The following is a 25500-nucleotide window of genomic DNA, read 5'->3' as shown; positions in this document are numbered from 1 at the left end:
GAAACCTACCCACACACCCCCCCGGCCCCGGCCCTGCTGTTCATAATCACTCACAGACTGGAGATGTTTAGGAACAGATTAGGTAACCTCAGCTCCTATAGTCCCTCAAGACACGAAGCCACAGAAACCTCACCTCAGCTCCTCTGATTCTGGTTCAACTGTAATTATATACGCTAATTAGTTTGACTAATTTGACTAGTTTGACTAGCTAATTAGTTACCTTTTGACTCCCTTCACCCATTTCTCCCACCCTTCACCCCACCCCACACTAATAAATGATCTATTCTCTGTATCTATGAGCCTGATTTTTTGTTTTGTTTTGGTTTGGTTTGATTTTTTTAGACTCTACATATTGCTATCCTGGGACAATTATAAATTAGGCTCGTAGAGTTTTTTAGACCACATTGCAATTTGCGTTGCAAATCCTGGTTATAGGTTGTTTTATGCTTGTTTGTTTTCCTTTACTCTACTGAAGCGATTGTCATTATACCCCCCAGAGAAGGGGTCCTCAACCCCCGGGCTGCTGACCAGTACCGGTCCATGGCCTGTTAGGAACCGGGCCGCACAGCAGGAGGTGAGTGGTGGGCGAGCGAGCGAAGCTTCATCTGCCACTCCCCATCGCTCACATTACCCCCTGAACCCGCACCCACCACCCACCGGTCCGTGGAAAAATTGTCTTCCACGAAACCGGTCCCTGGTGCCAAAAAGGTTGGGGACCGCTGCCCTAAAGTCAGGAGTTTGGACACATCAATTTCCAGATGAAATTTACTTGATAGTGTGAAGCTCTCTGAGGTTCTCAGCATTTTCTGAGAAGATCTTCTGCTAGACTCCCACCCTGAGTGGGCCATGACCTTTGTCTGCTGTCCCATGTGCCTCTTGAGGTCCTAGAACTGAAACTCATGTTGAGCAGATAGGGAAAATGCCTTCTGGGCACTGTGGTTTCAACTTTTTTGGTTCCCACCTTCACTTAGATATTGGCCCAATAATTCCTTACTATTCAGCATTCTGCTGCTTTTAAAAAATACTTTTAAATATTTTATCATGGAATTTTGCTTTTTTTTTCGCTGGGAAGGCAGATCCAAATACCTAGCCCACCTTATTAGTTGAAATAGGGACCATTTCAGTTTGAATCAATAGTTGTCACAGTAAACATGAATTTTATAGTGTAACTTTCTTTGCCTAGAAGATAGATATAAACGTTTCACTTGTTTTTACTAGCAGGAAAATAAATTATTAATGCAGTGTATTCAAAGCCACTCCCTTTCCTACACTGGTTAAGAATTCCTTCTTTGCCAATTCAGTTCCAGGACCTTTAATTTGCAGTATTGAGACAGTGAATGAGGAGGAAGAATGAAAAGGCTTTGGAACATGCTTGAGTGGTTTATATTGGAAACAGCTTAGAGTTACTGGCAATAGAAAAAGAAAATTAAGAATTTGAGAAAGAAGGGATGAAAAGAGAGTCTGTGGGACTGGTCTTGGAGTCAAGTTAAACATGTGGAGGAAGGGGGAATAGAGGCTTCCCAGGTAGCTAACCATCCTCTGAGACAGTAAGAATAAGATATACAGAAAGATAATCTTAAGAGCTTTTACTGTGCTTTAAGAATGAAGGAGCGCTAGGGACTTCCCTGGTGGTCCAGTGGTTAAAAATCCACCTTCCAGTGCAGGGGACTCAGGCTCAATCCCTGGTCAGGGAACTAAGATTCCACATGCGACAGTGCAACTAAGCCCATGTGCCGCAACTACAGAGCCCACAGGTTCTGTGGCCTGTGCACCAAAACTATAGAGCCCTCACACCATAACTAGAGAGAAGCCTGCGTGCCGCAACTAAGACCCGATGCAGCCAAATATAAATAAAGATATTAGAAAACTGTTTAAAAAAAAAAAAAGAATGAAGGAGCTCTTAATAACGTTTTGAGAGCTCTCAGAAGAAAATTAGATTGATTCTCTAATAATTTGTTAGATTTCAGAGTGATATTTCTTTGAATGACTCTCCATGGAATCTATGTTTACAGAACTGCCTAGCTTTATTCTGATTACATCATGTGCCTTACAAATGTTCATTTTTAACAACCAAGTAATGTGGTATAAAATTTAAATGGCATGATTTATCTAATAATTCCAAAATTTATTGAACATTTAGAATGTTTCTAATTGTTGTTAAAATATTGGAATGAATATCTTTTTTATTAAAAAATACTTCTAGCATGAATGTTCTTTTGTCAAATCTTAACATTTTTTTGACATATTGTTTTAGATCTTTTGTTTTTAAGAAAAGGACAATTTAATGATATGGTAGAAGGCCCATTCTTGATAAAATACTCCCAGTTCCCTCCAAGAGGTAATCAGTAATGTGAATTTGGTATTATTCCTGGGTTGAATTTATACTTTTAAAAATAGATGTGTGTGTCAAAAAACAATATGCAATATTAGTTAGCATTTAAAATTTTTCATAAATGTCATCCTATTGTATGTAAAACTTTTTAGTTAATATCACATTTTTGAAATTTAGTCATGTTGACACATGTAACTCTAATCCATTTATTTTAACTTATATTTAACCTATCATTTCAAGATGTTTATAGTGGGAAGATTTTCAGGTAACCAAGTCTGTAACACTACCAGCACTAGAAGTTCTCAACATCTTCAAATACAGTTTTTAATTTCTTTCCCATTATGCTTTCAGGAAAAAAAAACTCAGGAGCAAAGACTACAAGATAAACATTTTTATGTTCAGAGCCACCATTTCCATTGTAGAGTTGTGCTCACTAAAATCCTACTGGTAGACATTGATTAATATTGTCATATTGCTTCCCAAGGTAGCTGTAAAAATAAATCTGATTCACATTAGCATATTTGATTATCATGTTCAGATATTTCCTAATTTAGTAGTTGTAAATGGCACCTCAAATTTGCTTTAATTTGTATTTCTTTGAATTTGCACTGGAGAGACCATTTTTCCTGGATAAATATTTGCATTTCCTTTCTTGTTATAAACGGGCATTTAAAAATTTTTGAGAGATCTTTATATTGGCTTAGACTTTTGTGATCTTTCAAGAAAATGGCCACTGCTACTTGAACTGAACATTTTTCAATGGCCAAATAGACACTTAATCCACACTCAAGGCCTCAGCTAGAGCAGGCAAGAAACAACTTCTTCTGGATCTTCAAAAGCAGAAACAGAGAGATGGACACTCCAGTAGAAAAAACTACCACAAAACCACCCTGCATTGTCACTACCGTTGAGGTAAACAGAGCCACAATTTCAGTAAAATGGATTGCAGATTCAATTCATTTTAACAAAATCCATTGAGAATCCATTTTGGGCAGGAACTGTCTGTCCTAAGGCAAGGGGGAAGTAGGAGCTTACACTCTTTGGTGTATGGCAGGAGAAAGAGGAGGATGACCTAGGGAAAATAAAGACAGATGCTTTTTTCTGGTTCCTTTCCCAGCCCCATAAGATAGAAGCGTGATAGAAAGGGAAAGGGAGGAGACCAACTAGGGGCTGGCTACCTCCCCTAGCACCAGTGAAGAAGGGAGTTCCCCAGTGGTGGTAACTGGGGTCTGAGCTGTTCTGACCCACACCCAGCAGTAGTGCTGTCCTCCACAGAACTCTCAGATGACAGCAAGCCGGGGAAGCACTCCAGTTTGGGGGCCTTCCTGGAAACTTTTTACCCACTTCGTTGAGTGTCACTGTGACATGGGATAGTGATGGTAAGGAGTATATACTGTATTTGCCATCCTGTGGACTGAGCATGGGCTATTTTTCCTACTTCACCTTTCTCCTTTGAATGCTGGACCTCTTCACTTAGTAGATCTTCCCTCTGAATGCCAGCTTGGCCTTCAACTTGGATGTAACATTTTTATCTCTGCCTTCTCTGCCATCATCCTAAATGGTTCATAGATGAACATGTATCTACACATATTTCTAAATAATACAAAAAGCTTTCTTCTTTGTAATCTTCATATGTGATAATCTGTACTCATAAACAGGATTTTTAGTTCTCAAATAGAGATGGAGTCATTAGAAAATATTTTTAGTTGTAATAGGGGAGGACTCTAATGAATGAGGAATTTCCTAACCCCTCCCTACTACAAATTATTATAAAACAGATTACAGCCTTCCACCTCCATCACGACCACTCCTTTGGGTGAGCCACAAGTAGACTGCATGCCAGTTGTGAACCATGCCCTTAACAGGAGATCTGACGACCAAAACAGTACTGTTGGCACTGCCTACTCACTTTCCATCACTATCCAGCATGCACACATGAATGCACAGATGAATAAGGATGAAAAGAAAATGCATTTATGTTTTAAGTGGAGCTATTTGATTTTGACTCAGTTTAGAGTAAGATGGAGAATTTTGAAATAATTCTTCCCTTTTAAGTTGACACTATTAATGCATATAAGTATGTTTGTCGGCACCCTACTGACGTGTGAAAACGTGGTTGAAACAGTTTTTAAGTAAAAAAATAATGACCTACAGCGGAGAGCAATTACAAAGAAATTTTTCAACACTCAAGCCAAGTAATGGACCTTCCTCACTGGCCCTAACTTGGTGTTTAGATACATGCCAAGTACAGCACACACTCTACTTAATTTCCTTTGCTTCAACTTTCATTATAATTGTTTCTTTTACAAATGTAATGCCAAATTGGCCTCCTTAGATGTTGGCCTTGCAGTTTAAAGAGTCTGTATAGTTCCTAAGATAGTAAATTATCTACCACAAATATTCCAAACCATTTGGGGGGGGTGAGATTTTATTTTCCATACTTTTTAGAATTATGACTTTAAAAAAAAGTTTCTGTGGTTGACAAGTAATCATTTTTCCTTAGGGTGGGCACTAGAATTTAATCGTCTCCTGGTTCCAGATATGCCCCTTTACTAAGGTGAAGTCTGGATTAGTCATTTAGCCTTTCAAGCCTCAGTTTCCTTACCTTTAAAATGCAGATGAAAATATCCACTTTGCACACCTCCCAAGGTGAGCAGGGATCAAATAAGGTCATGTAAAAGCTTAAATATATTTCTACATCCCAACCTTTGGGGAAGCCAGTTATGGCGTAGTCTAGAGAAAAATATTGGTTAGCGTTCTTTCAGTTCCAAGTACTAAAAGTACAATTTAAGCAGGATTAAGGTTAACAAAAATATATTGGTTCAATATGCAAAAATGAACTGAATTTCAAATACTGGCATACCTTGTCTTATCATGCTTCACCTTATTGCACTTTGCAGATACTGCACTTTTTACAAATTGAAGGTTTGTGGCAACACTGAGTTAAACAAGTCTATTGGTGCTATTTTTCCAACAGCATTTGCTCACTTTGTGTTTCTGTGTCATATTTCAGTAACTTGCAACATTTCAAACTTTTTCAGTATTATTATATCTGATAAGGGACTTGTATCTAAGATATATAAACACTCTTACAACTCAATAATAAAAAGGCAAATACTTCAATTTAAAAATGGGCAAAGGATCCAAGTAGATATTTCTCCTAGAAAGATATATAGTGGCCAATAAACACAAGGAAAGATGCTTGACATCATTATTCACCAGAGAAATGCAAATCAAAACCACAATGAGATATTACTTCACACACCCACTCGTATGGCTAGAATTTAAAAGTCAGATGATAATAAGTGTTGGCAAAGAAATGAGAACACTCACTGCTGATGAGAATGTAAAACAGTGTAGCCACTTTGGAAAGCAGGTTGGCAGTTCCTCAAACAATTAAACAGTGTTATCATATAACCCAGCTGTTCCACTCCTAGTTATATATACTCAAAATAAATGAAAACATAAGTCTACCCCAAAACTTGCACATGAATGTTTATAGAAGCATAATTTATAATAAGCAAAAGCTAATAACTCAAATATCCATCAACTGATGAGTGGGTTAACAAAATGTGGTATATGTGTACAACGGAATATTATTTCACCATGGAAAGAAATTATACATGCCATAACATGAATTAACCTTGGAAACATTATGCTAAGTGAGAAGACACAAAATACCATATATTATATGATTCCATTTATATGAAATAATCATAATGGGCAATTCTATAGAGACAGAAAGGATTCATGGTTTCTTAGGACTGGGGAGAAGGGGCGTGATAACTAAAGGGGATGGGGTTTCTTTTTGAAGTGATGAAAATATTCTAAAATTGACTCTGGTGATGGTTGCACATATCTCTCAGTGTACTAAAATCCACTGAATTACACACTCTAGATGGGTGAATTGTATGGTATCTGAATTATGCCTCAATACAGCTGTTTAAACAAAGATAGCGGCTCACATACTGAACAGTCTAGGGTCCAGACCCACTCTCCCGTTCACAGCTCTTCCTTCCTCTGTTGGCCTTCACTTGGCGGCAGAGATGATGACCAGTGGCTCCCAGCTGGTCTTTTACCACTATGTTACCCAGTTCAGGCTGCCATAACAAAACACCATAGGCTGGGTGGCTTAAACAACAGAGGTTTATTTCTCATGGTTCTGGAGGTTGGGAAGTCAAAGAGAAACACTTCAGCAGGATTCAGTTCAGGTAAGGACTCTCTCCCTGGCTTATAGATGGTCACTTCCTCTCTGTGTCCTCCCATGGCCTTTCCTCAGTATGTGCATGTGTTGGGGGCTGGGGGGAATGACACATTTTGGTGTCTCTTCTTCTCACAAGGACCCTAATCCTATAGGATTTGATGTCCACCTTTATGACCTCGTTTAAACTTAGTTACTTCCCTAAAGGCCCAATCTCCAAATACACTGGAAGCTAGGGCTCCATCATATGAATTTTGGGGGAGGCACAGGCATTCAGTCCACAAAAACCCCTTTTGCAAGCCCAGGTGAAAGACACACTTTTCACCCAAAGGTGCTAGTGAAACCTACAGCTGCCTGCTATTGGCCCAATTTGGACCATAAGCTTGTTTTTCTAACAATCATTTTGACTAGCCAGGCCAGAGTCAGGTGTCTACCCCGAAAGCCAAGATGGGGTCAGCCCCTCTAAAACAAGACAAGAAAAGAAGGAAATTATAAGTGCTCATCAAAGAAAAGGGGCAAACTGAGGCCAAATAAATGCTAATGCCTACCCCACAGTGCAAGGCTACAAGTCAGAGAGTCTGCATGCCAGGCTTGGGTGGGGCAGAGGCCGTCTGTGTGACCAAGGGCAAGTCATTAAACCTCTCGATGGCCTCAGCATCCCCAGACCAGAGCACTGAAGATAAGGGGAGACAAGACGTGAAAGTCCTTAAGAATCAGAAAATCAGAACTCCCAGAACTGGAGGGTTAGGAGGAAACATAGTGATGCTCTCACTTGACAAATTTTTAAAAATCTACTCTATAAAAGCAGATGTAAGACAGCCTGATATGAGAATCAAAATGGCTTTCACATCACTAGACTTAAGAAATCCATTTGCTAGTTGTAATAATTTTAAGCATGTCACTTCATCTCCCTTGGCCTCACTTTATGAATTAACTCATAATAATAATAATAATAATGGATGTATTAATTAGTTGGGGAGAATCCTTTCACAATGTTCATCAAATCATCACTGTGTACATTTGAGATATCTTGCAATTTTAGTTGTCAATTATACATCAGTAAAACTGAAATAAAAACAAAAACTCATAAAAACTATTCTTGAGATGAAATCTGCAAACGCAACACACTTTACAAATGCAGAGGCAGAAGTGACACACACATAACTCACAGATGAGCCATACAGATATAAGGATATTGGAGTTGCAACATAAGGAAATTTCTCTGGAATGTGACATCTCTAAGGAGAAGAAATTGAGCAGGAAATGCTGCCTTCTTGTAAGTGGTCTCATTAGTGCAAAGCTCTGGACTTAGGTCACAGTTTGGACCCTCGCTACATCATTTTGAGACCTTGTGCCTCTGAGAATCTTCTTCCTTGTCTATAAAATGGGGATGGCAGTGTTCACTTTGGCAGCACATATACTGAAATTGGACGGATACAGAGAAGATTAGCATGGCCCCTGTGCAAGGATGTCAGGAAAACGCCATATTTTTTTATGTATAAACAACAAGGATATACTGTACAGCACAGGGAATTATAGCCATTATCTTGTAATAACTTTTAATGGTGTATAATCTGTAAAAATACCAAATCACAATGCTGTACACCTGAAACTAAAATTGTAAATCAACTAAACTTCAATTTAAAAAATGGGGATGACAATTCCTACTTAAGATATTCTAAGATTAAATAATGACGTAAAATGCCTGGCATCTGGTGGGTATTCAGTTAATCGAGGTCTTAACCTCCCCTTTCCCTCATCCGCGTGACAACAGCAGCCTTGGGGTTTCCTGCGGTAATTCTACCCCAAATGCTTTCCCAGGCAGGAGTTCAGTTACTCGAAACTGGATGTTACTGAATTCCTCTGCCAGAGTCTACATTAGTCTGAGAAAACCTGGAAACTTTTTCTACTCTGAGAGAGACAGAAATGTGCTAAGAAGAAAACAAGAGTATCTCCTCTGCTCCGGAGGGCAAGACTCTGAACATCCTCCATCCTCAAAAGAGAATGGAAGTATAAACATTGAGGTCACAGACTTTACCGTCCACAGAAGCCACACGGGGGAGCCCCTGTCGGGGCAAACACGGATGCCGCGGCCCCAAGCCCTCCTCTGCGGGCGAGGCGTGCGCTGCTCAGTGAGGTGGGATCTCCAGGTGAGGGTAAGGCGCGCACTGCGTTATAGGGCGGGGCCTCCACGTGAGGGTAAGGCGCACATTGCTCCGTGGGGCGGGGTCTCCGCGTGAGCGCGAGGCGCGCGCTGCTCAGTGAGGTGCGGTCTCCATGTGAGGGCGAGGCGCGCGCTGCCTTGTGGGGCGGGGCCTCCACGTGAGGGTAAGGCGCACGCTGCCACGTGGGGCGGGGTCTCCCCGTGAGCGCGAGGCGCGCGCTGCTCAGTGAGGTGCGGTCTCCACGTGAGGGCGAGGCGCACGCTGCCACGTGGGGCGGGGTCTCCCCGTGAGCGCGAGGCGAGCGCTGCTCAGTGAGGTGCGGTCTCCACGTGAGGGCGAGGCAAGCGCTGCCTTGTGGGGCGGGGTTTCCACGTGAGGGCGAGGCCCGCGCTGCCTCGTGGGGCCGGGTCTTCACGTGCGGGCGAGATCTGTCTTGCCTCTCCTCTGAACCGCAGAGAGCTGCCGAGGGTTCCCCCCAGCCTGTCTTCACTCCGCTCTGACTGGCATTTGATAAAACTGAAGTCAAAATAAGGAAGTAAGATGTTTTTAAAACTATAGAAGGTGTTAAAGTTGCGTTCTTATTTTCAAGACCCTCCCCCTCCAAATAAGTAAATGGTGAAATTTGAGAACTGTCAAAAAGAAGACCGAAGGGTACGACCTAAGTCATAATTACACGTGTACTAACTGTAAGAAGAGGGCGCAGACAAGGAGAGAGAGAGAAGGGAACGAGGAGAGGAGGGCGGGCGAGCGGGCGGAATTATCAGGGTTTCTCCAGGTGGTCTGCACCAGAGTTGGGCGTGACCCGGGTTAAGCAGGAAAATCCCCCGCTTCATTTAGGACCTCTAAATGGAGGATTATGTCAACCCTCAGTCTTCTGTCTCAGAAAAAGGACCTCTCAAAAGACTGGAGGTTTAACAACAAATGAGGATTTGCTTCAATTTGTGTATTTTTCGACACAAAGTTTTCTCAAAACAGCGGGCACCTGTGGGACCGAATTGTTCAATAATCCTCAAAGAACAAAAGCCACCGACAAAAGCGTTTAAAGGGCAGTTGAGATAACAGCCGGTGCCAGGACTTGGCCAAGCGGGTGACTAATTTCTTAAGCCAAGTACTTTGACACCTAACTAAACACTGGCTCCTTTTCCTCCTCGACTTGAGCATTTCACCCCCAGCCCTATCGCCCTCTGTCAGGGTGGGCTGGAGCCCCAGGGCTGCTCCTGACACGCTTTCCCCCAACTTGCTTCTCGCGCCGAGTTTGGGGGGTCAAATCGCCTGGAATCGACCTTTTAAAAATGCCTTAAAGGAGGGCGCCCTCGCCCAGCTGCCCAGCCCCCGGTGTCCTCGGGTGTCCTCCCGCGTTCTTCTCCTCCACTCCCTCCCCTTACACGATTCTACTCCTTTATATTTACTGAGGACCTATTACGTGCCAGGCACTGTGCTAAGTATTAGGGATACAGCCACCAATAACCACTTATTAAATGACCCCTTCTGCAAATAATGATAGCCTAGTGATTAGCACGAAGGAAACAAAATAAATTCTTGAATTGAAATAGTAGTTGTTGCAGGTTAGGTCTCAAGAATTCAAGCATACATCATGCATATCATTACTGTGTAGTTGTTACCACTAGAGCACTAAATCAAATCACCCATTTCAGAAAGCTCCAGTCCTAATAAGGCTCCCGTGCCTGTAATTTCATTCATCCATTCTCCTGTTGTCATCAGCCTTCCTCTCTATATAATTAATTTTTTCACTAATTAATTAATTCCAAAATCCTATATTGAAACCTCCTAGCTGTTCACAACTGAGATAAGCCACTGGAGATACGAAAATGAGTATGTCAGTTAAACTAATAGGGAAATCAAATATATAACAATGCCAGTGGCCCAAGAAAAAAGATGAGAGGGCTGCAGAAGGAGTTTGGCAACGGGTGTCAGAGAAGTTTCACAGAGAAGTTGACTTTTGAGCTGTGTCATAGAGAAAGCAGGATTTTGCCAGTTGGGAAAAGTCATGAGTAATATTTATATAACATTTTCTCATTCATAAAGTATGTATAAGAGCATGGGTTTGGGAGGCAGTTGGTCCTCAGACACTTGACAAGACAAGGCATTGATGGCAGATGCTTTTTCACAATGATAAAACAAATTCGTTCAGTTTTTAAATATTTCACCACTCTCACTTAGTTCCAAAAATGTACTGATACTACAGTATCAGTGAAGAAGTTGGAGTGGAGTGGAAAAGAGAAAGGATGTGAAAATCCAGGGGTAGCCCTAATAATTTGAATATGTGCCATATACTCCTAATAGTATTAATACTTCACCTATCAGTCAAGGTTAAATGGAAAACAAAATAAATTACATGGTCCATAGGAGTCATAAGATAAAAAAACCAGTTCTTTTTTTCATCACGCATTTCATTTATTCAGACATTCAGCAACATTAAGTGCCCACTATGTTGTAAGCCCTGCTTAAAGTCACTGCTCCCAGGGTGCTCCCAGAATGGTGTAAAACACAGAACAAAGCAAGTAACTCCAGTGTAGGTGGTGAGGCTATGGCAGGGGCAAGTGGGTGAGCACAGAGGGGCACAGCAGAGAGGAGGGACCCCTAATGCAGCCTGGTGGCACCAGAGAAAACTTCCCAGAGCAGTTGATTCTGAGCTTCCTCTTGAAGAGGAAGGTCAAGGACAGACCAGCCCGTGAAACTGAGATGTTCAACTGCTTGGAAGCAAAAGCTTTGTGCAGATGGTTAATCTGGCTGGAGTAGAGAGTTAAAGACACAGGACAGTGGGAGCTGAAAATGAACCTAAAGAGGTTCATTTTCAGAATGATGTAATTAATATGAGAGGCAAAGAGACAAATGAGAAACCTGTTGTAATAACGTGAACTATATGATCATTTTGGCCAATCCACAAAGTCCGGGTCTGAGTTAGAGGACTAGAAGAGAATAAAGATTTGGACTTAGTTTTAAGTGGCCTTCGTTTGGGTGTGCTGAAGAACTAGCAAAGAGACAGTGCAAAGGATACAAGTCAGTGGATGTAGCTCTGAGGTGGCCCTCTAGTTCCTCAGGAATGCACCCACCACGTTCAGGGGATATGGAGGGAGAGAGCCTTCGGGAGAGAGGAGCCCAAAAGCGTGGCCCACATCAGTACCCAAGGAAGGGTCCACCTCCTCCAGGTGCGGGAATCATTCCTCTGCCCTGACTTTATAATCCCGAACTCTTTCTTACCATCACGTTAGGATTAGAGCAGGCCTGACGTGGTCAAGTCTCACAGTGTTGGAAATCAGAACTGATGTCATAGCTAATCTATTGGTTGGAGAGAGGTAGAAATTTGAGTTGCTTAGGAGGAAAACATCAATAAGATTGGGTGATGGATTATCCTGAGGGGTGAGCAAGAAGATGGAGTCACTCACGGTGCCCTGAGTGGTTGAGTATTGTCTTCTTATTTCTAATTCAGAAGAGATGGGGGAGAAGGAGCTCACATCAACTGAACACTGTCCATATGTCACCTGTTTACATATTTTAACTTATTTAAATCTCACAACCCCTCTCTGAAGTGAATAGTATTATCCTCATAGTAGAGTCGAGGAGCAAGGCTTAGAGGGGCTGTGATCACAGTAAATAGCAGAGTCAGGACGGGAACCCGGGTCAGTCTCTCTGGAAAGCCATGTCTACACTTCTATTTCCTCTCACAAGAGGACCTTCCCGTATATTTATACTCAACTTCCCTGAAAAAATATGGTCTCCTGCAGTGAGCAGAAAATAATATTCCTTTCACTGTACTATACTGGTGACTTTCTTCTTCATCACTTTTTTAAGTTCAGGAGATAGCTCTTGTTTATCAGCTATTCCAGTACAACAAGTTCATCCAACAGAACATGTCAGCTCTCTGTGCAACCTGAGCTCATGTGCAGCTTTCTGCCAAGGAGCTAATGTTGTGCCATGGTTTTAGAAATAGAAGAGTATCTTTGATGTTTTGGAATACTTAAGCCTGTTGGAGATAGGAGCATGACTTTTCCTTTATCTACATCCTGCTATTTGCATGATAGTGATACCTTTTGGAAACTAACGATTATTTCCATAGATTTGTATCTTAGAGTGTACTTTTCTGGGATTAAGAGGAAAAAAACTCATATTCCTTGTGGTTTAGGAAGGGGAGAATTAAATGTAGAGCACTGCTTCTCTATTTTTGTTTCTTTAGCCATGACACCTGAGAAAATTAATGGAAGTGATAAATCCAAAAGTGTGGCTCTTCTAAGGATCAGAAACAAATCCAATTGAGAAAGGAGAAAAAAAATGTAAAAAAGAAAATGAATGTATCAAGTGTATAAAGTTTGAGATTATCAAATCATGCTCGAATTGCTAGAAATTTCAATACATAGGAATAAACATTTAATGAAGGATTATTAAAACTGACACAGCAAGAAATAGAAAACCTAAGTAAACAGTAACTGTGGAATGAAATCAGCATAATTTAAGTATTGCTTCTAAAGAAGGCTCTAGTCCCAATTGTATTGGTAAATTATTTCAGTGTTCAATAGCTAATTGTCGTGTTGGGTTCCAGACCCTGAATCTTATCTTTAACTCATGTTCTAAACAGCTCCTTTATCTTCCTCCCGCATGCACACCTTTCCCCGGACTTGCTCGGCTTCCTGTTTCAATTTCACCATCCACCCGTGGCCCAAGCCAGAAACCTCGATGTCATCCTCACCTCATCCCCTAGTCTCTCCTCCTAACCACATTACATCTTATTGCCTTTAAAAACTCTTTCTCAATATGTTTTCTGAATCTAAACTCTTTCAGTTCTTCCTGCTACTCACTTGGTTCAATACCCTCCACTCCCCTGACATCTCTCTCTAGAACTGTTGTAATGACCTTCCATCTGATACTGATGCCACCAGTGCCCACTGGCTCCCTCTACTGTAGGCTGGGGGTAATGTATGTCTTCTCCAGAGAAGTTAATCCTGCACTACACTTGTTAAATGTTTTTGGGGCTTACCATTGCCTGGGCATGGTTCAAGGGTAACAGGGTGAGCTGCTGAGAATTTAGTGCAACATAGTAGGAAAAATCAAACTGCTTTCAATTTCTTTAGAAAAAGTACAGTACTCTGCCTATTTTGGTGAGGGAAGACTCTACTACCATTCTAAATGCATTTCTAAATGGCTATTGCATTTCTAGATACTGTAGGAAAAGCAGAATCTTCTGTGAACTGGAGCCTACTAACTGAGCTTTTCTGAATTTTCCCATGAGGAGCATTGTCAGGGAAAGGGGAAGGGAAAGGCTGGTTCTTGTTCTGGGGTTGGGGGAGGCTGACCCCCCCAGTGTGGGCAGGGACTGGGGTGGGAGGGGGTTCTGGAGAGATACTTCCCTAAGGAGAAAGGACAAGATGGGTGTGCAAATGGAGTTGCTGCAGACTAGGGAATCAGGAATCCACTGCCAAATACCCTGTGAACAGAAACTTTGAGTCAGGGATGGCTGGGTTGGAAGACAGGGAGGGGAGTGGATATGAAGCATTTGGCTGCAGAGCTTGGAAACCTAGTAAAGCTGTCAGTGGCTTGGGTTTGGCCTGAGAGCTGTTCACCTTTGAATCAACCTCTGGAACCTGGGCAAGCCAGCACCTGGAGAAGGAACCAGCCACTGGTGTAGACCAAAGAGCTGAGGCCCTTCCCTAATTTCCTGGGCTACATAAACCCCCGACTCCAGGGCAAACCCAAAGAAGAGGGCATGGCTCCTGAAAACTAATGAGGTTATTGTAGCCATCAACATACCACCTTTTTACTACAGTTGTTGAACTACTGGGATCGAGTTGTTTTTTTCAGAAGCCATAGAGCACACTATGCAGTGACAGTCTTACCTGAAGAATCAAGTCAAGCCAAGAGAGGCAAAGGAGAGAGAAGGAAAGGTAGAGACAGAACCTTAGAGTCTCTGCTTTTACACAAACTTGAGTCCCTGAACTGAGCTGTCTTCCTGGACTTCTTTTTCTGTTAGTGTGCTTTAGGTTCTATTCCTACCACTGAAGAAGATCTAACATAAAAGGAAAACACTGAGGAATGTGGAAGGGAGGTCATTATCTGAATTCACAGCTGAGGACATGGAAATAAGTGTACCCTGTGGAAGAAACTCAATAGATAAGGCATGAGTAAAGGACAAAGGCCACCGTAAAGAAAGGAGGGTTATACTGAGAAGCTGCATTTGTGAAGGGGAGGAATTTCACTCAGAACAGAGATTGTTTGGCAGGAGCAATTAGGTTTTAACAAACTCTCCAGGTGATTCTGATGCACACTAAAGTTTGAGAACCACTCTTCTAGTGAGTGTTTCAATACATAATACATCTGTGCTTCCCTATCTTCAATTTTCTGAAAAACACCAACTGTGAAATTTATGTCAAGAATGCTAAACTCACAGGTGCATCGATAGTAAACAAAGGATTATCTTTACTGATGGAACAGCCATAGAGAAAGACTACCTGAAAGAGTTAGGTCATACCTCTGAGATTAGTACCACGTAGCTAATAGGAGATGCTGATTAAAATCAACAGATTTTAAAATTCAGGAAAAAAAACAAAAAAAAAGAAACAACAAAAACACTTAACTTCCATTCTTCACAATTCACCGTTTCCCAGAAGGAAGAATGAATGCAAGACTTTTAGCCATAAAAGCGATCTTTTCACAATCCATGAACCTTTCTTGGAGTGTAACTTTCCATCCTACTACCCCCACCCCAATTCCCAAATAGTCCTTGTCATCTTTTAAATGTCTTGACTAGTAACACTTCTAGAAAACTCAAAGGAGTTTTCATGGCTTAAGCAAAAATGTTGTGTGCTTGAAATAAAAATAACCTGTGTTATATTGTTCATACAGATAAACTCTTAAAGCTCACTCCTTTTCAAATTGTGATGACCTCCTTTTAAAAATGGGTTACCTGGGACTTAATTTTAAAAGAGCAAATGCAATCATATCTTACAGTAGTAGTTGTTATATGCCTTATGTGTACTATATGTAAATCAAAAACACACTGCCTCCTTACTTTTAAAAGTTTTTGCTGTTATTAGAGATATGAGCTGGATATGAAATTATCCTGTAAACTACTTCCCTTTTTCAGACTAAGTTAACACTTCCAGAATAAAATCTCCACAACTCTCTACCCCCAAAGCTTAATTAGCAGTATTCTAATGAAATTCTGACAAGTACTGAGTCTGGGACATCTGTTTTTGCATTCAGTATCCATGGATCACTGATCCTATTCTGTGGATCAAACAAGTAAATTTCATTTGTAGCTGTGGGCAGAGTATCTTGCTAATTGGCATTCATATCCCAGAAAAGTGGAACAAAGGATATGTGTTAAAAAGACACTATCATTTTTGGGAATGAGTTCCTGATCTGTGAAGACAGCAGCCACAAGTAAGGCTGCAGGAGGAGACATATTCAGAAGTCTTCACGTTTTCCTCTAAAACAGTAGTTTCTAACTCTTAACCTTGTCTAACACAAAATTCAGTTGTAGATTCAAGGGGAAAATGGGCTGAAGTTCTTAATGCTACTATTTAATAGCCTACCTGAAACTCCTATGCCACACGTAAAACAGGTATATAACCATTGCCTCCAGACTCTATAAGGAGACTGAGTTCTTCAGGTATTTTAGTAGTCTACAAAAAAATGTATGTCTAACTGATTAACCCACCAATACCTTTTATGTATCTACTATCTGAACTAGCTAAAAAGTACTTTCTGATGAGTGCATCCTAGGACTTGTGCTGTCTTTACTCAAATAGTTAAACTACCATCTATTTCCTCTGATCCTACAGACATCCTGTTGATACATAAACAAAGACAGAAGTGTATCAGAGCATTTTATTCCCAGTGAAAGAACAAAAAAACCCTGCTGGCTCAAATATGTAATTACATTCCTGTTTTGAAAACCACTGGATGCTCTGATGGTAAATGCCACATTCATAGCTGCCTTTGAATTCTCTCTTAAACACCCCACACACATACACAAAAGAAGTGAGCAAACTGGCCTGAACAGCAGCTTATTGGAGAATAAGCAAAAAGCAAAGATCATACAATGGACACATTGTTTCAGATCTATTAGGTAGCCTGTGGCCAATCTATACTTGTAACTGTAATTTGTATTACCTGAGCACACACTTGCTGGGCAGATAAGTATGAGTAGTTTGGAGATGACCAATCTATCCCAGCCATTAAGTTATGGATCAGGCAGCAGTGAATGTACAACGGCGACATCCCTGAAGCTGAAAGATCTGTGCTCTAGGCCAACATCCTTCGTTGACGTGACCTTGGGAAACTCACTACAATGCTCCAAGCTAAATAGTAGAAGAGAGAGAAATAGCCATCCTGAACATATAACACACCTACTGTAATGTTCAAATGATAAAGTGAAAATGCTTTGTAAAACTGTAAATTAGCTTTGCCAAAAATCTTAGGAAGAAAAGAATCAGATTATACTCAGGGGCTATGAATCCATTTTAATCTTCTAGTTTCCTCATTCATAACCATGTGATTTAACCAAAAGACAAATAAAGCAGAATTAGAAAAGTTAAATCATTTCCAAAATATCAAAATGAGCTGCATCTGATATGGCTCAATCTCACTGTCAATATAACTAGTGATTATTCCAAAGGCTTAAGGATAGTGAAAAATTTCAAACAACTTTTCCAAAGCATGAATATTAAAGTAAAAGCCATTTAAAAAACTCAGACATCCATGAAGTAAATTGTATAAATGTGGTTAAATCACAAAGTCGACATAGATTTATAAAACAGATAAAATATAAGAGTAGACATTAAATTGTTTTAATGAATCCACTTCCTTTATTGCAGTAACCTCTGTACAAAGCAGCAACTGCAATACTCAACAGTAAAACATTAGAAAACCATTTGTGTGACAGTTATAGTACAGTATTATCAAAATATTACATTTTCAAACTTAGTAGATAAACATCCACCAGAGCTCAAATCTTTAAATTATTTTTCCATAGTCTTTAAAAATATGTAATGTCAGAAAGCATAAAAAAAGAATGTAAAAGGAAACCTAAAATACAAATGAAATAATGTAACAAATAAATATTTGATTTAATTAACTGTTAATAATCATCTTAACACCACCATTCTCTAAACCCACTGAATTTTTACCTATAGAAATAATGACCTGTCATATGCCATTACATAATTATGTATTTCCAAGTTATCACCAATGATTAGAACTTAAAAAATTTTGGCATTAAAATAATCAAATTCAGCATAAATAAAATAGAGTAGAATAGCTTCAACACTAGCTAGCATCTCTAAGAATTAATTGCTGAAATTTATTAGAGCACTACAACAACCTTGAAAATTTTGACCTGGTATCTAGTGTTAAGTGAAAGTAATGCATTTTTTTTAAAGTGAAAAGCTTCTTAACATTATTTCACAGACAATATTACCCTCCCCCATTATGCATATTTAGATATATTTTATGTACTTTATACACATATGTATGATGCATGACATTTGGTTCCTGCAGTATAGATCACAATGATGTTTTCCTGAATGAGAAAAAAAAAAAGTATGTGTACCTGTGCACATTTCAAGATAGCAGCACTCAGTTATGCCCTATTAACCATTTTAAAAGTTCAAACATGATATTGTTTACTGAATAATATGACATTTCTACTGTCTTTCCCTCCAAACACTACAAAACCTCCAATAAATGGTACAATGCTATGAGTTATAACATTGGAAAAAACTGTTAGAAAAACAATTACCTCATTCTCTTAACATTCTGAATTTAAAATTATTATCAGATCTCCTTTATGGTGTTAACTTAGTTCATACTCATGCAGCAAAAATATTGCACTACTGAACAACAGTAGTAATTTTATAGATTTCTATCAAGATTCATGAAAACCTACATAAACTCTTCACCAGTGAAACTTATACCAATGAACACACTGAACAGTACTTTAGATGAAATGTTCTCCATTTTCTAACTGAATGATAACTGTGTGAAGTTATATGCCCTTCAAATGATCACCTTTGTTCTCCATGAAACCTGTCTTTCAATCTGTGAACTCATGTTTACTGAAACAAAAAAATTTAATCTGATGAATCTTGATCACTTTAAAATGCAAAAAACCAGCAACGTCATTATAAATACACATATGCATCTGTGTATGCATATACATATACACACACACATACAGATATGTAGATATATTATCCCTTGAAATGTTTCTAGGAAATCCTTCCTTGAATAAAAAATGAAAAACTTCACATTAATAATTGCATATAAAGCTTTTAGTAACAGTACATAATGCACTGTCAAAACGGTACTAGTAGACTATGATGTCAAAACAGACATTTCAAAAGCACAAACTGGCAGTTTTTCTTAACACAAAAGTTTTAAAGTATTAAGAATGGATTAAATTTAAATGTTCAGAATAATCTGTTCAAACCTGAGTATATTAATTAAGACTATGAACTTGACAATTGAATGAATTAAGCCTAAAAACATTTCACCAAGAAACCAGTGGTCCATTTAACCATTCAATGAAACACTAAATATTTTAATTATTTATAAAAAGGATGATACAGTGATATTCCATGTGTTTATTGAAATATTCTATTAAACAACAATGCTTTGTCTAATTTTCCTCCAGAAAAGTCTTCTAGCATTTCATAAAAGTCCCTCAGATTTGAGGAAAACTCTAAATTAGGACAGATCTTTCTTCTAATAAATACAAACGATCTTAAAGATTTTTGTCTAAAGAATGACAATATGTGATTTTTCAGCATGATATATAGAAGTACTGGATAAATCTTCAACCTTCCCTAAGGTTTCAAGAAATAATAATCAAATAAGATATAAATAACAGCCAATTAGAGGTTTAAAAAAAAAAAAAGTCTATTTGGCCTTTTTTCTCCTAGATCTACATTTATACATATTCATGCAAACCTAAACTTGGGGTCACTTTTTGGTTCCCATTTTTTTCTTGCATTTTCATTAACTCGCCCTAATTCTCCCCTTTAATATCTGACAGACACCTTTACAAAAGTAATAGAAAACATACAGTACTCAACACTAATTGGTCAATGGAAAAAGAAAAGCAGTGTCCATTTTATTTTAAGGTGAAAGAGACTAGAAATAAAAATAGCTGAAGGCAAAGTTTGACATTCTACAAATTTATAAAAGAGGATATAGTGATGAAATTTGGTTAATTTCAGAAGGCACCTCAAGGCTAAAGGCTTTTTGTACTCCTTTCATCAATCAAAAAATAACACACTTTTATTGCTATTCAAGTAGCAAAGGAAAACTTAACTCTCACAAGCTTCAGTCCAACAACAAGGAGTCATCGTTCACTAAGATAGAGACACGGAATTGACTAAAACTGAAGTCTCCATACACATAGCAATGGAGCAACTTCTCTGTGTGCTTTCAAATTAATGAAATAGCGAAAATAAGTCAGTTTGCCATTGTGATGTTAACGTGTCATTGAAGATTTCAGTGATAGCAGTTACTTCACTAGGCACTGAAGTACCGTCTGGAGGGCTGTCCACTGTGCAGACAGAACATTTAAGAATAGAAGGTAAGGACACTCTGATGATTCCCACGGACTAGGAGAATTGGTGGTAGGTCCTTGGATAGAGCTTCTAACCATGCCATGTAGAGAGCACTAGACACAGCACCTTTTCGTGCAACTGGGAGACTCCTGGTATCAAAAAAAGAAAGGGAATTAGACAATGCATTTAAGTTGAGAAGAATAAAATGTAGTAAGAATTATAAATTAAGTCACAGTAATAGTAACTAAAAATTACTATAGTTACAGAATATTTTTGAGTGCAGGGAAATTCTGCATATAGTATAGTAACTACTATACTCATATATAATTATTCCCATTTTTTTCAAGTTTGAACAAAATATTTCTCAGAAATTTCTTAAGAATAGCAAATAAATATTTCTATAAACCCTAACACATTTGGTATCTAACATTAAACCTCAAATTTCCCCTTAGAATTCTTTTAGGAGAAAGGGATGTTTCTATCTGAATTTCGATAGTGGTAACTATACATGGACAAATGAAATTCAAACATAATTAATTCTATATATTAATGTTCAATTTCTTTTATCTCTCTCTGGACTCTCATTTCCATTTGTAGATAGTGATAGTATGTCCAGTTGCTCCAAAGAGTGTCTCTCTCTAGATTTCTATGTTTTAGTGACTTCCATTACAGATACTTAATTATCATCAGCAAAATCTGAAATTTTCTGGTGTATTAAATATTTGTTGTTAATCAAAATAACAATCCTTTGGTATTACTTTATTTCATCATTTGGCATGTTTCAGAGATCTGAGCCTTCTTTACCTATATAAGGGCCCAGGCTCCAGGACTGAGAAAATCTGGGTTCAAGAAAGATCTAGCTAACCTGGTTTAGTGGAGGAAAAGCGAGAGTAAGCATAAGCATCGATATTCAATGTGAAGACAATGCGTCTAGATGTAAATTTTGTGTGTGGGAACTTGGTGGGAATTGAGATAGGAACTACTTTTTAAATTTAATCCTCCACGTAACTTGATGGAGTTATTTCTATGAAGAAGCTGCCTGGGATCGACGTTTTAACTTGCAGCCCTCATACCCCACAAATGTTGATGGCTATGCTGTGGTGTTTCCAAAGCTAAGGGATTTTTTAAAAGTGGGAAAAAGGATAAAGGAAAAATCGCAGAATAAACTATTATGATAAAGAAGTACTTAGATTCATGCAAGCTTAAGGTTAATATTTTTGTTTTTCTTTCCTCCTATCTTAAATGATTTCTTCATATGCTTAAAGCAAAGTGTATTTAATAAGTTTTTTTCCTCATAACCACAAAGTCATTATGGATGTTATATAGATATATACTTGGTAATAGAAATGAATCCTAATTGAATTACCATAAAATGAATACCCAAGAAAATCTTAGTATAGGTATTACTTACATGACAATGATACTAGCTGTGTTTGAATGTTCCTTTAATAATTCATTTAACCTGATCTGCCGGTATGTCTGAAATGAAACAGAACAAAGTCATTACTAGACCTTTTGAAAACTGGAATTTACCCTGGTTCATAAAGCTATTAAGTAGACAAAAAGAAACCAAAATCAATTTTGGTATAATAAAAATATCTTTTCCCAAATTTTAAAAAAAATTAATGCTTTGCACTATCCAAATATAATTACAACTTAAAGTAGATTTAGTTTACACCACTGGTTCCTCTCATAACCAAATGCAGTTCTTTTTTATTTTTAACATCTTTATTGGAGTATAATTGCTTTACAATCGTGTGTTAGTTTCTGCTTCATAACAAAGTGAATCGTATGTTCCCATATCTCTTCCCTCTTGCGTCTCCCTCCCTCCCACCCTCCCTATCCCACCCGGCTAGGTGGTCACAAAGCACCGAGCTGATCTCCCTGTGCTATGCGGCTGCTTCCCACTAGCTATCTATTTTACGTTTGGTAGTGTATATATGTCCATGCCACTCTCTCACTTTGTCACAGCTTACCCTTCCCCCTCCCCATATCCTCAAGTCCATTCTCTAGTAGGTCTGTGTCTTTATTCCCATCTTGCCCCTAGGTTCTTCATGAACTTTTTTTTTTTTTCCCTTAGATTCCATATATATGTGTTAGCACATGGTATTTGTTTTTCTCTTTCTGACTTACTTCACTCTGTATGACAGACTCTAGGTCCATCCACCTCACTACAAATAACTCAATTTTGTTTCTTTTTATGGCTGAGTAATATTCCATTGTATATATGTGCCACATCTTCTTTATCCATTCATCTGTCGATGGACACTTAGGTTGCTTCCACGTCCTGGCTATTGTAAATAGAGCTGCAATGAACATTGTGGTACTTGGCTCTTTCTGAACTTTGGTTTTCTCAGGGTATATGCCCAGTAGTGGGATTGCTGGGACGTATGGTAGTTCTATTTTTAGTTTTTTAAGGAACCTCCATACTGTTCTGCATAGTGGCTGTATCAATTTACATTCCCACCAACAGTGCAGGAGGATTCCCTTTTCTCCACACCCTCTCCAGCATTTATTGTTCGTAGATTTTTTTGATGATGGCCATTCTGACCGGTGTGAGATGATATCTCATTGTAGTTTTGATTTGCATTTCTCTAATGATTAATGATGTTGAGCATCCTTTCATGTGTTTGTTGGCAATCTGTATATCTTCTTTGGAGAAATGTCTATTTAGGTCTTCTGCCCATTTGTGGATTGGGTTGTTTTTTTTTTGATATTGAGCTGCATGAGCTGCTTGTAAATTTTGGAGATTAATCCTTTGTCAGTTGCTTCATTTTCAAATATTTTCTCCCATTCTGAGGGTTGTCTTTTCATCTTGTTTATGGTTTCCTTTGCTGTGCAAAAGCTTTTAAGTTTTATTAGGTCCCATTTGTTTATTTTTGTTTTTATTTCCATTTCTGTAGGAGGTGGGTCAAAAAGGATCTTATGATTTATGTCATAGAGTGTTCTGCCTGTTTTCCTCTACGAGTTTGATAGTGTCTGGCCTTACATTTAGGTCTTTAATCCATTTTGAGTTTATTTTTGTGTATGGTGTTAGGGAGTGTTCTAATTTCATACTTTTACATGTACCTGTCCAGTTTTCCCAGCACCACTTATTGAAGAGGCTGTCTTTTCTCCATTGTATATTCTTGCCTCCTTTATCAAAGATAAGGTGACCATATGTGCGTGGGTTTATCTCTGGGCTTTCTATCCTGTTCCATTGATCTATATTTCTGTTTTTGTGCCAGTACCATACTGCCTTGATTACTGTAGCTTTGTAGTATAGTCTGAAGTCAGGGAGCCTGATTCCTCCAGCTCCGTTTTTCTTTCTCAAGATTGCTTTGGCTATTTGGGGTCTTTTGTGTTTCCATACAAATTGTGAAATTTTTTGTTCTAGTTCTGTGAAAAATGCCAGTGGTAGTTTGATAGGGATTGCCTTGAATCTGTAGATTGCTTTGGGTAGTAGAGTCATTTTCACAATGTTGATTCTTCCAATCCAAGAACATGGTATATCTCTCCATCTATTTGTATCATCTTTAATTTCTTTCATCAGGCTCTTATAATTTTCTGCATACAAGTCTTTTGTCTCCTTAGGTAGGTTTATTCCTAGGTATTTTATTCTTTTTGTTGCAATGGTAAATGGGAGTGTTTCCTTAATTTCACTTTCAGATTTTTCATCATTAGTGTATAGGAATGCTAGAGATTTCTGTGCATTAATTTTGTATCCTGATACTTTACCAAATTCATTGATCAGCTCTAGTAGTTTTCTGGTAGCATCTTTAGGATTCTCTATGTATAGTATCATGTCATCTGCAAACAGTGACAGCTTTACTTCTTCTTTTCCAATTTGGATTCCTTTTATTTCTTTTTCTTCTCTGATTGCTGTGGCTAAAACTTCCAAAACTATGTTGAATAATAGTGGTGAGAGTGGGCAACCTTGTCTTGTTCCTGATCTTAGTGGAAATGGTTTCAATTTTTCACCATTGAGGACGATGTTGGCTGTGGGTTTGTCATATATGGCCTTTATTATGTTGAGGAAAGTTCCCTCTATGCCTACTTTCTGGAGGGTTTTTATCATAAATGGGTGTTGAATTTTGTCAAAAACTTTTTCTGCATCTATTGAGATGATCATATGGTTTTTCTCCTTCAATTTGTTAATATGGTGTATCACATTGATTGATTTGCATATACTGAAGAATCCTTGCATTCCTGGCATAAACCCCACTTGATCATGGTGTATGATCCTTTTAATGTCCAACTGCAGTTCTTGATACATATGTCTTAAGTATTTTTTTTAAAAATCACATGGAAGATTAATGAAAAGGAAGCAGGAGAGAAAGAATACCTTGGTCTTATAAAGTTCAAGCTCATTATCTGTTATTCGCCATGGTTCATCTTCTTTCATTTTATCTGCAATATCTTGTTCTTTATCATCTTCATGAAGTCTGTATGGCTCAATCATTTCATCAAAAGCTACAATACTTAGAAAAACAGAATACAGATAATTAACCTTATGCTGAATTACTTAACAGTAAGATCTTAAACACTAAATTATAACTTGAAAAGTTAGTGTAATTATAACTTCAGAAGTTAGTGTTTTCCAACTATCGTGCTCCCTTCCATACTCTGACTATAAAAATCACTCTGGCAATTTATTTTGAAAATAGCAATCACTAGTTTCTCTAACTGATTAGAAATTTAGAACCATATTCATAATAAAAGAACTGCAATTTTAACTGCTAATGCAGGTTTCCTTGTATCTGCCCCTGCTCCTATACCCCAGCCCACCAACCTAAATAAATTTCATCACATAAGCCAAAATGATCCTGTTAAACAATAAGTCTAATTGTGTTACTCCTTTACTCAAAACACTCAATTGCTTTCCCAGTTCAAGTACCACTGAAGAGAAGTAGTGTAAGAAAAGGTACTAGAACATTTTGAAGGGAGGAAAGGGCAGATATTAAACATTTAAGATGCAGAATTAAGCTGTAGGTCCAAAGATACTAAATAGGACAAAAGATAGTAGAAGAACATGAACAGCATTCTAATCCTCTATGAATGTGAAAAACTTATTTTTCAGAATCAGTCTCATACAAATCTCCTAGTATATATTGTTCTATAAGAGAAAAAAAATGTCTCCCTGACTACAACCTTACAGGGTATACCTTACTGTTTTCTACTTAAAATGAATTCTTTATACCAGCTTCATCATATATTCAACATATATCTGAGAGTAATTAAAATTATGTACAGTAATATAAATATGTATAATTA

At 38.5% G+C, this 25500-nt stretch overlaps 1 protein-coding gene and 1 pseudogene across 1 annotated transcript in view; one reads left to right on the top strand and one right to left on the bottom strand.

Moving 5' to 3' along the window:
• The first annotated feature begins 7929 nt into the window (after positions 1–7929).
• LOC133091576 (U6 spliceosomal RNA) lies at positions 7930–8027 on the top strand (annotated as a pseudogene).
• Positions 8028–20011: 11984 nt separating this feature from the next.
• Positions 20012–25500, bottom strand: part of SLC12A2 (solute carrier family 12 member 2) — a 106629-nt gene continuing 101140 nt past the window's right edge. The window contains exons 25-27 of the mRNA XM_061188120.1: positions 24572–24707; positions 21659–21726; positions 20012–20396 (exon numbers count right to left, since the gene is read on the bottom strand). Coding sequence (XP_061044103.1) covers positions 20261–20396; positions 21659–21726; positions 24572–24707 — 340 coding nt within the window. The 3' untranslated portion in view covers positions 20012–20260. The remainder of the gene's footprint in view (positions 20397–21658; positions 21727–24571; positions 24708–25500) is intronic.

Source organism: Eubalaena glacialis, chromosome 4 (assembly GCF_028564815.1).
Source record: "Eubalaena glacialis isolate mEubGla1 chromosome 4, mEubGla1.1.hap2.+ XY, whole genome shotgun sequence".
Taxonomy (NCBI): Eukaryota; Metazoa; Chordata; class Mammalia; order Artiodactyla; family Balaenidae; genus Eubalaena; species Eubalaena glacialis.
Note: the sequence above shows the minus strand (reverse complement) of the source record. Positions and strands in the feature narration are given on the sequence as shown.